The sequence below is a fragment of the Triturus cristatus genome, chromosome 4_2, assembly GCF_964204655.1.
Source record: "Triturus cristatus chromosome 4_2, aTriCri1.1, whole genome shotgun sequence".
Taxonomy (NCBI): Eukaryota; Metazoa; Chordata; class Amphibia; order Caudata; family Salamandridae; genus Triturus; species Triturus cristatus.
This window is the reverse complement of record NC_140586.1, coordinates 23,640,948-23,656,007: the sequence shown is the minus strand read 5'-3', so window position 1 is coordinate 23,656,007 and position 15,060 is coordinate 23,640,948. Positions and strand designations below refer to the sequence as shown.

General features: G+C 48.0%; 1 protein-coding gene across 1 annotated transcript in view; it reads right to left on the bottom strand.

The window, feature by feature from the left end:
* Positions 1–2,735: 2,735 nt before the first annotated feature.
* DNAJC22 (DnaJ heat shock protein family (Hsp40) member C22) overlaps positions 2,736–15,060 on the bottom strand; it is a 77,574-nt gene continuing 65,249 nt past the window's right edge. The window contains exon 3 of the mRNA XM_085600258.1: positions 2,736–3,274. Coding sequence (XP_085456384.1) covers positions 3,095–3,274 — 180 coding nt within the window. The 3' untranslated portion in view covers positions 2,736–3,094. The remainder of the gene's footprint in view (positions 3,275–15,060) is intronic.

Here is a 15,060-nt window from a genome sequence, read left to right as displayed (position 1 = left end):
GATGTGCTTCACCTCGCCTCCCCCACCTGAGGGGTGGGGTGGGCAGGCTGGCACATCCCCAGTCATTGTATGGGGTTTCCGGCCAAGCTTCCCGCCAGAGTGGGGGGTTGCAGTGGCCTGGGGAAACTCCTAGAGGCAGCATGCCTTTGAAGATTCCCTTTGCTCATCCTGGGGGAGGAGATATATCACCTCACCCAGGATGTGCATTGTTGCAGGCCCGGGAGAGCAGGGGCTCTCCCACCCAGGGGTCCAGCAACGTGTCTGCTGTGTGGCAGCCTGGGCAGCCTCAGAGCAGACGTGGATTGTGGGTTAGTTGTAAGGGGGTATCTCTAAGATGCCCTCTGGGGTGCTTGGTACATTAAATCCCACACTGGCATCAGTGTGGGTTTAATGTGCTGAGAAGTTTGATACCAAACTTCCCAGTCTTCAGTGTTGCCATTATGGTGCTGTGGAGCTCGTGTTTGACGAGCTCTCAGCACCATGTACTCTTAAATGGCAGCACTGCACTTACAGTGCCCGGGAATGGACCTGGGTACTGTAGGGGCACAGGGCTCCTGCTCCTGTGCCCACACCATGGGCATAAGGCACCCAGCCAGAGGGGTGGCTGACATATGCCTTGGCAGTGTAGGTGATGAGCATGGCACACAGAGATGTGTGCCATGTCGACTCTTAATTTTGTCCTGCACCCAGACACTCAGCCTGGAAAGGCAGTGTGTGTGTGTAAGGGTACAGGGCCTCTAAGGGTGGCACAATGGGTGCTGCAGCCCTTAGAGGCCTTCCCTAGTCACAAGGCCCTGGGTACCTAGGGTACCATTTACCAGGGGCTGACATGTGGCCAGGGTTTGCCAATTTGGAGTTTGTGTGTTTTAAGGAAGGAACATAGGCCCTGGGCACCTGATTGGCAGGAGTCCAGGGTACACTCAGTAAAAGTACATTCAGCAATTTAGCAAAAAGTGGGGGCATACCAAGCAAGAAAGATGGCACTTTCTCACACAACCCCCCCCCCCCCAAACGAAAGGTGATGAGACTAACCTTGTCCTATGGAGTCTTCATTGTCTAAGTGGAAGAACCTGGAAAGTCCATCTGCATTGGACTATTTACCAGTTGGCAGTATTTGTCCTAGATGACACTAGATGTCACCTATTTCTTTAAAGTGACTTTCTTCTTTTTGTTTTACCATTTGTGTATGTTACAGCCATATATAATCTCAACCCTTATAAATAATACATACAACTTTTTTAAACTAACAGATTTCACATTTCCGGAGTGTTTCGATCTGTTTTGATTTTTAAATTTCTGTCTAGACTAATAATTAGACTGTTCCATGACATCTAGTGTCATCTGGGACAAATACTGCCAACTGGTCAATAGTTCTGCTAAGCAATTGTTCTTACCCCAGAAAACACACTGTAGTTTTTATGGTTTATTTACATCTCAGCGGATCGAATACTTAGTCACAAACGTGACAGACATCCTGTCCGCCGTATTACGATCTCCATAGGATATATTGGGATCGTAATACGGCAGACGGGATATCCGTCACTTTTGTAACAGAGTATTTCCTGCTACCAAGATCTAAATAAGGCCCTTAGTTTGAACACACTAACACAATAACAAGAGGCTAAAGAGTAGAGAGAAAAAGTATTAGCAAAGTAAAGGTCCACCAGACCTGGCCCTGAAGTGATCTTTTTAAGCAAATGTGCAAATGAGATCAGGAGAAATGCCATGGACGACAGTGCAAGAAAGTCTATGCCAGAATTCGGATGTCCCTCCACTGTCCCATGCTGTACACTGTGTAGGGTGAAAGCAAAATGTAAATGACAACTGAACAGACCAATGGCTGAAGAGAGTTGGTCCAAAGACCCTCGATATATGTTTTTTTTTTTTTTTTAGGATTTTTCTTTTAATGTAATATTACATGAAGTTGAAGAGATAACTGAAGCTCTCTGACCAGACCTAAAATTGACAATGTAACGCTGTGGCCAGAAAAAACACGAATTCTGAACTAAACTTAAGAAACCCATTGAATTCTAGTAAATCTGTTAAACTGCAGATGTTAGAACGCAGTCATACATTTAATTGTTATGTGAACTATTAACATTATACAATATCTTTAACTTCTCACTCATCTGTGTGAGGCAATGAAACCAAATAGTGGTTTCTTTGAACAAAAATAGCATAAAAATAAAGTATATTCTTGGCCAAATTCTATTTTAGTTTAAAAAGGGTGAGGCTTTTAGGGAACAGGAGGTGTGGGTTGGAGTACCTTTCCAGAACATTTTCGGGCTCCGGTGGGGGATTAAGAGGGGTGCAACTCTTTCAGTGTAGCAGAAGTGGTAGTCGCCATTTTCTCTTCTTCTGGCCTCTCTATTTGTTGTCACTTATCTTTAATGTGTCTCTGTCGTGTGCACGTTCATACAGTAATGCAAGTAACTGTTCACCAATACACTCTCCAACTTCCCAAACAGCAACTTGCTTTTGAATTTGTGAGCAGTTCACACAACAACATAAATAGGTGTTCAGGCTTTTTTCATTCATCACAGTCAAGTACTTTTAACCTCTTCAGTGCCCATGACGAGATAGTCTCGTCATGGAGCACGGTTGCGCTGTGCCCATGACGAGACTATCTCGTCATGAACCCCACCCACTAGTGCCACGCCCGGCACAGGAGGGGGAAAGGGCGTGGCACTGAAGGGGTTAAGTGTTTTTCAATGTAAAGTATTGAGCTGATGTTATTTACTGTTAATCACATGCTCTTTATTACCACTTTGTTTTTCCACACAATGTTTAAAGATGGATTCCACTGGATAGGTTCAGTGGGCTTTTGTATCATTGCATTCAATATTTCTGTAAGTGCTAATTATGGCTTAGAGCACAATGCTCCAACAATTGCTGCTGTTTGAAGGCCTGCTGGGAGATTTTGGGTCTCCATATCCTTTTGCTTTGGAATGCAGGAAATGTTCTCCCAGCATGCTGCATTGTTGCCCAGGGGCACTAATCAGCAGACGGTTTGCTGAGGTGAACCTCTTGCAGCCCTGGGAATGTTGAAGGCTTGGCTGCCGTGGACCCATGTGCCAGAGGTCCTCAGTGGCCCCTAGGATGGCTTAGATTTGCGCATGGGTGAGAGAGTCTCGTAGGCCTCCTGGATCTCAATGAAGCGCTGCTCCGCTTCCTGCACCCTGTGACGGTTGTGGTCCGGGTGCCACAGCTTCACCAGCTCCCGGTAGCTGTGCTGGATGTCCTCAGAGTTTGCGGTCCGGTCTACACCAAGCACCTACACAAAAATAAAAAAATAAAATGAGTGCCATGATAAGTAGAATGGTGCCCCCCCCACCCCCCCAGATTGCCCTCTCTGCATGCATGGCTCTGGTGAGTGTGGTCCAGTGCTTTCTGTTCCCCTGAAGGCAAAGTCAATGAATGCGGGCTAACTGACAAAGTCACCGCAGGGGACCCTCATAAGAGGGCGGCCCCTTTAGTGCCACAGGATGGCACACTGGGCAGTGTCCAGAGACCCCTTTGGGGTCCCGCTCGTCACTTCCGGCCCGGGTGGGGTTCGGGGAGAGGTATAAATTTCTCCCCCGCCCACCTTGCGGCCTCTTTGTTCCCTCGCCCTGACGCCGTTTGACCGCTGCCCGTCTCGCTGTTTAGGTCGTGCCACCCTGGTCTCCTCTGGTGCAGTTCTCCAGTGAGTGCGATTCTCCCCCCTCCCCCTTAGACCAAGCGGCAATGCCCAGCCATTGCCGGGGCAGTGGATGCCATGGGAGGGGGGGAGGACTGCTCCAAGGGTGCACCGGGCAGCGGCACCTCTCCTCCAGTCGGGCCAAGACCTGAAACAGGAGAGAGGCCATGTAGGGTGAATGGTGGTGAGCCTGACGGGTCTCCGCTCGCCTTTCAACACAACGGCGTTGGTCCCGGCTTGCCTACGGTGCCGCTACTCTGCGTGGGCACGGGTGCCGGGAAGCCCGCGGTGTCACCGCAATCTATGCTCTGGCGGTGTTGGTCCTGGTTGGGGAAGATAGAGTGGGGTGGAAGCTAGGTTGCGAGGTGCCCCAATACCCACAGAGCCCCACTTTAGAGATGACACGCCATCTGATCTTAAGCGGACCGTGCTCTCGCTTTAATTGGCAGCCATTCAAATAAAGCCAAGGAGGCCTCGAAGGAGACAGATAGTCCATTAACGTGGTTTTCCATCTGTTCACTTAATTTCCTTCTTCGTAATCTGATGTCACGCGCTGTCTCGGTGCAGAGGCCCGACCCTCGGCATTAGCATCGAGGGTCTGGGATGTTAGAGCGGAGCCAGGCACCATTGGGGAGGGGGGCGGGGGTGGCGAGTCACGTTGCCCCCCCACATTGTGTGCAGCCGAGCCCCCAGCAACAGCGCCGTGGGGCAGGGAGTTCAAGGCACAGCCAAGCTTGGGAACACCCGAAGCGTGCGGGGGGAGAGCAGCGAGTCGCGTTGCCTCCCACGCTGCATCTGGGCGGCAAAGCGCAGCTCTCCAACTAATATGTCCCTCATTAGCACGCTGCGGTTTCGTCTGCTTTATTTGTAATAGTATAGTTGGGCCGCTCTCCTGCTTAAATGATTAGCGCACATTTCGAAGGGGGAGGGGCAGGTGAGATACCGTGATGAGAGCACAGTATCGCTGTACCCTGTTGGTATTCTCTGCAGAGAGGCCAAGGATTATATGGGCAGTGTGAAGAGCTTGAAGGCTTGGGATACACTATGCCAATGAGCACACGTTGTATGATTAAACCTAACCTGGGGAGAGAGGCAAGACTTTTATCTTGTTTGCTGCTCACATGAGGCTGGGGCTCTGGGGTGATGTCGGGCAGGCAGTTGGGATGCCGATGCCCTCGCGGTCGGGGGGCAGCGCGGGCCCGTCGGCTACGCGGGTGTACAGATTTTCCTGTGTGTTGCCTCCCTCGCAGGCTGATGAGGAGACAGGCTCACGGTCGCGTCCACATCCTGGGATTCTGGGCAAATAACTGAATCTCCCCGTGCCTGTTCCTATGAAGGCGGCGCGGTGTGGGGCAGAGATTTGAGCCCCCGGCATCTCGCGGAGCGAGTCTGGCCGCTTGGCGGTGTATGGAGAGGCATGGCTTGTCCCCCATATATATATCAGCTGCAGTCTGTCCATCAATCAGTGCCACAAGGAGTCCATCAGGGCAGCAAAGTGGTATTCTCTGCAACGCCGTAAGGCACCCTCCGCGTGAATATATCTACTCTTTTCTGGCAGTAATACCAACCCTGCTACTGTACGACTCATGGTAGGTTAAGGCGTTTACTTCTGGTATTTCAGTGCCCTTGCAATCCTTGCACCGCGTTGCACGTGGGCATGCGTGCTAATTATGTGTAGGGCTTTCTTACGGATAGTTACGCGCACTGGACATCCGTTGGGGGAAGGGGCTGGGGGTTTAAAGAAAGTAGTGTTCTACCTGGCATCCACGAACACCCAGAAAAAGCGCATTGAAGTCTTCTCATGTCAGAAAACACACCCACAGACACTACATGACAGAGGCCGAAGGGACAGCTGCTTTCGGGCCCATTCTGTAAGTGTGGCCTTTACGAGAGAACCCTAGGCCTAAACGTGTTTGAGCTGGCACTTGCAGTGCGGGACTTCGAGTGCTGTAGGATTTTTATTTCCTCAGCAGCGGGAATAGGGGGCGGGGGCACCAGCCATGCGAGGGTCTGACTGGCACAGAGACCTAGGAGGTGGTACCAGCTTAACTGTGACGTCATAAGTGGGAAGCTGTGCTTCCCCATTAGATCACCAGACAGATACAGTGTACTGGAGGAGCATCTCTAGCATACCTCCGTGGGTGATATACAGCTTGCAGAGAGACCACATATAACTAGTTACGCTAACTCAGCTGACGCATGTCTCCCATAGCTCCGGTGCTCAGTACGATACCTCCAGCTTATTGCCTTGCTGCATGTGGGGATGAGGCCACCCCACGTCCTGTACCCCTGCTGCTGGGCAGACTATCCTGGCCTCCTTTTAGAATGCGCCCGGGTCTCCTCCATACATGTTCAAGCTGCACTTACCATGTGGTTAGGTCATGGTCACCTGATGAGTGCGTGACAGCCACATCTTGGTCACCCGGTGTAGCTGAGAATTTATGCACCTTAAGTCTATGCGGCACGCTACTTGCAGCTCTCAGACCGGCAGGCGTGCGCTATGATGGACTAGGTGAGGAATGTTCTTTGTAGAAAACGTCCATCAAATACCATGGCATGGGAATGGTTAGACGCAGTTAACACGCCACGGTATATAGCGATAAAATAGTACCTTTGTGTGGGCAACAAGGACACCTGTGAGTCAGCGCCAAGCTACCTATGGGTGTACGCGTGCAGTACTCATACACGTTATTTTACTGCTTGAGATTAGAGAGAAATGAGACTCACTTTAGTTCCTTTTAGTCTCGCAAGTCAGAAGGAAAGCTTGTACGGTATGTAATGCAAATAGTGAGTGAGTGTAACCCACCTTTAACTAGTATGCTCCTCCGCTGCTTTTTCACTCAGTGCTGTGCTCAATACCGCCTCTCAGAACCAGAGAATGTGGGGGTTGGGGGAGCCTGCAAGCGTACGGTGGGGGCGGCAAGGTTGCGTTGTTCCACCCGCTGGTTGATTCACTGCGGAGCAAACTGCGTTCACACAGTTCCCAGTTCCAATGGTCAGCACGCCGGAGCTCGCCATGGGAAGGGTGGCGGTGCATCCCCTGGTGCATCTATGAGTTGTGGTGGTAAACAACATATCTAATCTTGCCCACTTTGTCCTCGGCCCCAAGTAGTGGCAGACTGCACGACTATCTAGTTCTGTTTTCATTAACATTACACTGCAAGTTTTGCACTTAGGTCTTAGTGGTTGGCATGGGATAGTGAGCACGCAGGGTATGTTGCTGTTGGTAATTTTATATGGCACAACCTACTGTCAATATGCACGCGCAGTGCTCTACCAGGGTTAAATCTGTTATGTGTCAGTTGCAATTGGGCCAACCAGTGGGAGGACACCTCAGCAGGTTTCTTTATCGGATTGTTTTAATTTCGGTTGCCCAGAATGAAATTTTAACGTGGGTGATGTGTGAGAAGATATTCGTATCTTACAGAGTAATATTATGTGCTTGGTACAACATCCTAAACAGTATCTTAAAACATCTCAGGACCTCAAAATGAGGGGTTGGTGGTCATATATGATTGGCAGTAATATTAGGGAGCTGCTGCTGAGTTGCAATGTTGAAAACACGTGTCACTGTCCCTGAATATTGACGCAAACACTATTAGAACACAGGGGCCAGCAGGCGGGGAAGATTTCGGCAATAGGAGGAGCAGGCTTGATAACCTATACTTTGTTCGATCTGAAGTATTACATGTACTTGAATATGAACTGTCGGTTTTAATACTGCCCACATTTACATAAGTTGCTTGCATTTTACTTGGTTCAACATTGGAACTGGGGCCTACAATCTCCTCGCAATTTTCAGTTATAGAAAGAAAATAACTGTAAAGGAATAGCAGTGTATGAACTGCACTTGGCAGTAAAGCCAGGAATTATGAAGAATTGGAGGGTGTCAGATATTATTTGCATTAATATCAGGGAGCTCTAGCCATGGTCCAACAATGTGAGGTACGGGGATGACTGTCTTGCTTTATCCACAGGGTAGTAGACGTGTTATACGATAAGGTTTTGAACCTGCAGGGGGAAGGACTCAATCAACTTTCACCCCCCCAATAGAGTCACAGTGATACACACTTTACAGTCGAAATACACAGGTGCTTGAACTATGAATATTGATGTAAATACAATTAGAACACGGGGGCCAGCAGGCGGGGAAGATTTCAGCAATAGGAGGAGCAGGCTTGTTAACCTATACTCTGCTGGATCTGAAGTATTACATGTACTTGGAAATGAACTGTCAGTTTTTATACCGCACACATTTACATAAGTTGTATCACAGCATCGCCAGTTTTATACTCAGGCCAATTGGCACTAGGGGGATGCATTATCAATTTGCACAGATGTTTGGGCCTGCATTAGCCACACATACCTCCTCCAGTCTAACACTACTAAGACCATTCAGCTCTGGCTCCACTTCGGGTCTGGCTGATACAATAAAGCCTCTAACTTGTTTAATCTCATTAGCCAAATGTTGGCACATTAATGGTCATGTAGGTGATTGGTTTGGCTGGTTTTACTTGAAGGGTCCGGATGTGTTCAGGCAAAATTAACAGTTGAAAACTCAACAACAGGGGTTGACACGCAGTGTAGGGCCCTTGGCTAGGTGCACTTTTACCTAGACTGTATTTATTTAGTGGTTATTCAGGTACTAAGGTAGGGATACCTTTTGCAGTATTTACATGCCCGGAAGTACGTAGTGAGGAAGTAATAGTTCCCTAGTTGCGCAACATGTATATACATTTGTATAGGGTGCTTGTTAAACGCTTCTTTGGGTCCAACGAGTGCCAGGCAAACGGGGACAACTTGTACAAGAGATAAACATGAATAGTTATTCAACACGGTGTGTTAGACGGGATGTTGCCTAAGCAGAACTCAAACTGGCCTTAAACGCATGATGGAGACAATTAGTGACATGCCTAAAGAGGAAAAACCTGTGTTAAAGGGAGGGTATGCCAAGGGAGATAGCTTACATATTTCACGGAATTCCGTCAAACCAACATGCCTAAGTAAGCGAGGAATGCCCGAGTGATTGGTTGGACCTGTTATTAGTTTTATTAAACACACCAAGTACTGCGAAGTAGTGACATTTGAACTCATATCAATGGTACTTCCAGGACACATCTCCTTCAGTACACACACCGCCAGACAGGGCTGCTCTCCCCTGGAGCAAAGGGAAGCTAAACACCATAGCAGCATAACGCCAACGTTGGGAAGCAAGAAAGATGGTGATGGAGTGGGGAGCGATGAATCTTGGTCTGCTCGCACAGGCAGGTGATTTCCACAGTGGCTGAGGAGCTGTTGAAGTGAAAAGCGACTGAGGGGGATGGGTGAGCTATCCCTAGCGCCCAGGACAAATAAGAGATATAAGTCCTGCGTACAAAAGTTTTGTTCAGTGTCGGGGGCATGGGATGAAGGCAAACTATCTTTAGAAAGCAGAGTGCAGTCCTTCATATTGTGGGCTAAAGACAATGGGAAGAGTCATTTGTGGATATCGGGCCATCTTGCAGCAATCAGCCACCACACTAGACTAAAGGGCCAGTCAGATCCAACAAGATCCTTTGTGATCAGAGCTGCATTAAAAGGGTGGGCCAGGAGTGAACCAAAGGCACCGGACAATAGGTCCCCCATAGACTTTGAGACACTGCAGGGGATGTTAGATTGGATGCATAAGGCCACTCACTCGGCGTTTGAGGCTGTATTGTTTGCTGCCACGTTAAACCTGGCTTTCTTTGGGGCACTTCGAATTAGTGAGTTGGTGGCCAGAGCGAAGAATGATAAGTTTGGGGTGGCACTGAAAATACAAGTTGTGGTGCTCTCAAGGGATTCCCTCAAAATAACGCTAAGAAGGTCTAAGACTGATCAGAGCGGGGAGGGAAGGGTTTTCTGGCTGCGCAGTCTGGGGGATGCCAGGTATTGCCCAGTCAGTCTGTTCGCCGCCTATCTGGCCCTGCGCTCGGCAGCAGACGGTTACCTTTTTCTCCATGCAGACTCCACGCCCCTTACAAAGTACCAGGTGGAACACATTATGCACGCGTGCCTGGCACGGTCTGGCAACAGGGACTCTAGCAAGCGTTTCTGCAGCCACTCTTTCTGCATAGGGGCAGCAACTACAGCGTTTAAGGAATGCTTGCCAGCAGAGGGTATCAAACAGGTGGGGCGTTGGCAATCCCACTGTTTCAAGAGATACATACGGCCATGAGCCCATGAACTTTAATGGCCGTTCAGCAGCCGGGTCATGGCGACTGACGGATGTGTGGTATGAAGTTAATTTCCTGTTTACAATTGTGTATGGCCATGAGCCACGTAATTTGATTTGCTCGCAGGAACCGGTTTGCCGGGTACTGGCGGCAGTATGTTGTGTAGTGTAATTTTACTGTTTCATTTTGCGTGCTGTGTTGTTAATAAATGTTTTGCAACATCACATTTCTTTATTTACCAGGGACAAAGGTCTGGGTGATTGGCCACTCTGGTGTCAGCAGATTGGCACAGTGGGCTGAAAGCAGGAAGTGGAGGCATGGCTTTTCAACACCGAGATAACTTGGCTGGGGTACCCGGGCATGCGATGGAATGGGTTGTTGGACAAACTACAGCAGAGACTGGGGAGAGTCACCAGTCCCCCCAACGTGCTAGTTATACACCTGGGGGGTAACGACCTGATGGCCCTGGGCAAAAGGACTTTGCTTCAAAACATGAAAGCCACAATTTGCAAATTAAGCAATCAGTTAGGGACATGTGAACTGTGGTGGTCAGATCACTCCACCGCTCCTGTAGCAGGGAGCTCGATCAGGGGAAGCAATAGAGGCTGCGCGCAGGGGAGTCAATTGCGCGATGTGTAAATTCACCGAACAAATGGGGTTTGGATTCATAAGATATGGTTTGCTTCATGCTAAATCCACAGGGTGTTTCGAGGATGATGGGATACATCTCTCCAGAATAGGCATGGACTTGTTCCTCCTGGACCTAGGGGAGGCCCTGGAAATAGCGGGATGTAAGTAGGAGCGCCGGCCTTAGTGGGCGGCCCTGGCTTCGACGGTCGCCACACCCAGGGCTGTGGCGGAGTTACATGGCGATCCAGAGGCGGAAAGATACTCAGGGATACCCTCTTCAGGAGCACAAAGGGTGCTGAGGCCGAATATCCCCAGGAAGTCTGTGCGGTGGACCCTGGGGTGCGACGGCGCCCCATCTGTCCTACGGGCAGTTGGAAACCTGTACACCCGGGGGTCGCTTGAACGCTCCGCCCCTCGTAGGGGGGGGCGTAAGTTATATGGTGGACCAATGGTTCACCGGAAGTGGGAGGAGCTATCCCCTCACCACAACCGCTAAGCACCGATTGGCTAAGGCCACGATGCAAGTTGGCCATTCAGGTGGTAGGCCACGAGGGGCGGCTTGCCTTTGGATCGCCTGTAACATAACCCACCATGTTGGCATATTTGGTATGCTAATAAACCTGCAGCAATTTTCTCCACCAAAAAGTTGTCTTGTCTGCTTATTTATGCTACCTGTATGTTGCTGCGGGAGGGCTGGTGAGAGTGGCCGATATTTGCACTATGGCTCAATGGCTCATATTCACGGTTTCATGAAAGGCCTCCCCATCAAATGGATTGAGCATGGCTCAAAGATCAGGATTGTGCATGGAAATCCTTGTTGGAATTCGTTTGTCTACATCAAACCCAAAATGGAGGTCAGAGCTGGGAATGCCCAGCTCCCTGGTTTGACCTGCAAGGAGAATTTGAATCAGCCCTGGCTCTTCTCTATAGGTGTTACTGTACCTGGATTCTAGTAACTCGTGGGCGATGATAACAAGGATTCTGATTTATTAACATTGTGAGGCTATAGTTGAGAACATTTTGCACTACAATGAAAAAGCTGCAATTTGCATTACCATATTTTCCTGTGGCTGACTAAACTAGGTCCGATCTAGGACTATACTCCATCTTGAATTCTAAAACAGCCATGATATGATGTGTGTTTTAATTTCTCATGTCGTCATGCATAGCAAAATGTGCACTTCTAAAATGCTCTGTGTTGACATCCTGTAGTGGTGTAAGACAAAATGGTGCCCCCCCTTCAAATTATGAGGGACCCCTGAGTCTCCTGTATCCTAGACATATTCAGTGGCTTTTGGCTGAATAGGGCCCCCTGGAGATTTGGGGCCCCTCTGCGTCACAGAGGCTGACGGGCATACGTGATGCACCTGTTGACGTTCTCAAAGAACTTTGGAGGAAGCCTTTTACTTCTTTCAAGGCTGTAACTGTAGGCCTATTCAAAATATGCGACTGTCTTTTTTTTTTTTACTGTAAACAGATTTTTACTGTTATATTCGAAGACATTTGATCAAAAGGGGTTGTTTTAATATTAATTTCGGGGACGTGTTGGTTTGGTGCTAGGTGATGCTGTATTACATTCTGCATTCTGGTTTGTCAAAATGGGAAATGACACAACCACCTTATACTGACAATGACATTTGTCTGTGTATTTTCCTATTAAAGTTATTTTTCTGGAGGTGAGCTATGAGTCTAGAATCTAGACCCATGTCAGTCTGTCACTTACATTGGATTAAAAATATTTTACTCTGAGACTTGGCGTTTTGTAATTCTCTTTGTGGCATTTGATTGTGCCTTATGCTAATTCCTTATAATGATTTACAGTGCATTTGACAATTATTTTTGCCTTCTGCTTTGCACTTTAATTATTTAATAAAAAATTCATGGTTTCAAACTAAAAGAAGGCTCAAGTCTCTATTTGTTTCAAGACTTTTTTTAACAGACTATGGTGATTTATTAGCTGTTAATCTGATATCTGTAGGGACACATTGGCTTATGCAATTTGAAGTTAACGCCATGTCCGATCCTGAGTAAGAGCTTTACCTTAGATTATCAGGTAAGATAGCATCAACAGAGTCATGCTAAATCGTCTCCTTTGTGGTTTGGGAACAGCTATCAGACCTTCCTGCCCACTTCTTCAGATGTTTCACTGTGGCCATGTTTCAGTAGCTACAGGCGAGGATGGCATATCCTTCCTTTTGAAGCCAAGCCTCCCATAGGTATGCTGTCAGGGCAGTCTTGCCTTTTCCCCTCTTTCTACAGCATCTGCATAATAAAGGCTGTGCATAGTCAGCCTGAGTTCAATATACAAAAAGTCAGGAAAGGACCCAAACCGCTCGAAATAGAGTTCCTGGAAATAACACTCCGACTCATCATGCTATAATTGGGGGATCCCCCAAAATTTGAACATGGAGCAGAAACTGATTTGGCAGCCTGAGGATGAATTTTGGGTATATACCGTACGGATGATGAATGGAAATCTTGTTGACCAGGGCGAGGCTCCCGACACCTGTGTAGATAAGAAGACTACCTCTCTGATTGCGAGCTCCCCTGCCGGATTGGGAACTGAACCAGAGGTTCTGCGTTGTACCACAAGGACTGCGCGACGCAGCCTTGAACGTAGGAGACTCGCTTGCAGTGGACGGAAATACTGGAGGTGCCCTTGCAGAAGAAGACTACATAGAAGAAAAGCCCCAAATCCTAGCTGCTGTGTTTCAAAGGACTTATGCGGAAAGGAAATAGAATTATCACCACCATGAACACTGCATATGGCATAGAGGAAGAACTGGCCCTGATAGGATATCTGTGATGAGCTGCCTTTGTCCCTAAACACCAGACATCCCTTCCTTCTGGCCTGAGCTTGTTGATGTGGTGGCTAGACAAGGCTTTGCTGAATGGAACTCCATAAGCCACATGAAAATCCATGCAGTGGCAGCAGAAATATTCAACTTTAACAACCAGACACATGACTCATGAGTCCTTTTGCCTTTGCCCATGTGCTCCTGCTTCGTGGGTCCCATCGGCATAGGGAAAGTCAACCATGAGAATGACTTTTCCTGTTGGTTGTCTTTGGAACCGTATGATGCGAGACACCCCAATTGTTTTCAACGTTGCGAGACACCCCAATTTTTTTTCAACGGTTTCTCACTTTTGTTATTTCACCACAGAAGCTCAAGGACTCCATTGTGTTGGCACCTGAGAACATTTGTAATCCCCCATCAGACTCCTGCCCTACTCCTCTGTTGTGTCCTCCCCTTTTGACTCACTGCTTTGTGGTACAAGGATGAGTGGATGGTGGGCCTCTCACTCTTGGTGGCGGGTTGTGCCTGGGCTTGAGAAAAGACTAAAAGATCTGGTCAGCGGGGAGCAGGGTGCAGGGCTTGACCAAGCAGAGGGGACTTTCATAAGAAGCACAAATCCACAGCTGCAGTGTGACACCATGGAACTTGCCTGGCTAAGACTGTGACCACCAATCCTGATGGTGAACCTTATTTTTCCTGACCCCTTGAGGATCTGTGATATTCAGCAAGAATGGGACTTAGAACATAGGGAAGGACCTATGACAATGACAAGCAGGGTTTGAAAACTGCAAACATCCTGTGTTACTAACCGCAGGCAAGGGCTTGTAATATCATATAACCCTGTGCCTAAGACTGTAGGTACCGATAAACAGTGATAACCCTGTCTCAAATGCCATATGTGAATTATGTAAACTTTTGTTTCAAGAAACAGAAGGGGGTACATTGTTTTTTTCCTGTTGTTCCTTTTGTATTACTTCAGGTGTAGTGTTTAGCTGTATGTGTCCGTTAAAGTACTTTTCCAAATAAAAGCACTGGCTCCACGTTGATGTATTACTTATTATTGCGTGATGTTGGCGAGTTAGAAATTTGAGCCCATACCACCTCCCAGAGACAGCCTTGAGCTGCTTTGCTTTGCTGTCCTAAGGGTCAAGGGGGAAAAGGGAGTAGTTGATGCTCAATGGTTGGTCCAATAGAAAGGTGGGCCACAGCCAAAGAGTTCTATCTGCACCATTTAAGCCCAGTTTCCCCTGATTGCAGTATGACCCTTCAAACCATCTTACCACAACAAAATCATGTTTGCTTGTGGTTGTATCTTTGTAAATAGAGTGCCCTTCAAGAACTGTCAAGAGTCAAGTTCCTTATTACTTTATGCAGGACACTGAAGGTTTACTGTTACATCCTCTTTTCTTTAATTCATATAATTAATCAAATTGATTAACTTACGTTTGAATCCACGTTTTTAATTATGCCAATGACTGTCTACTTTTGTTGCAGCTGTCTTTTAACCTGCCAAAAGAAACTGCGGCTAACACTGGAGTTCCATTTGGTAATCCTGTCACTTTCTTTACTACCCCTAGTCTCATGGGTCAAGGCAGTGCCAAGAACAGAAAGTAACCAGAGTTCTTAGAGCCATGTTTACATATTGTAGTGTACACTCATTGTCTCCCGTTGTCCTTTCTGCAGCACGTGAGAGGCCGTAGAGGGCCTGAAGAAGGTATAAGATGTCAAACCTGTAATGTCATGGGGTCAAAGAGTACAC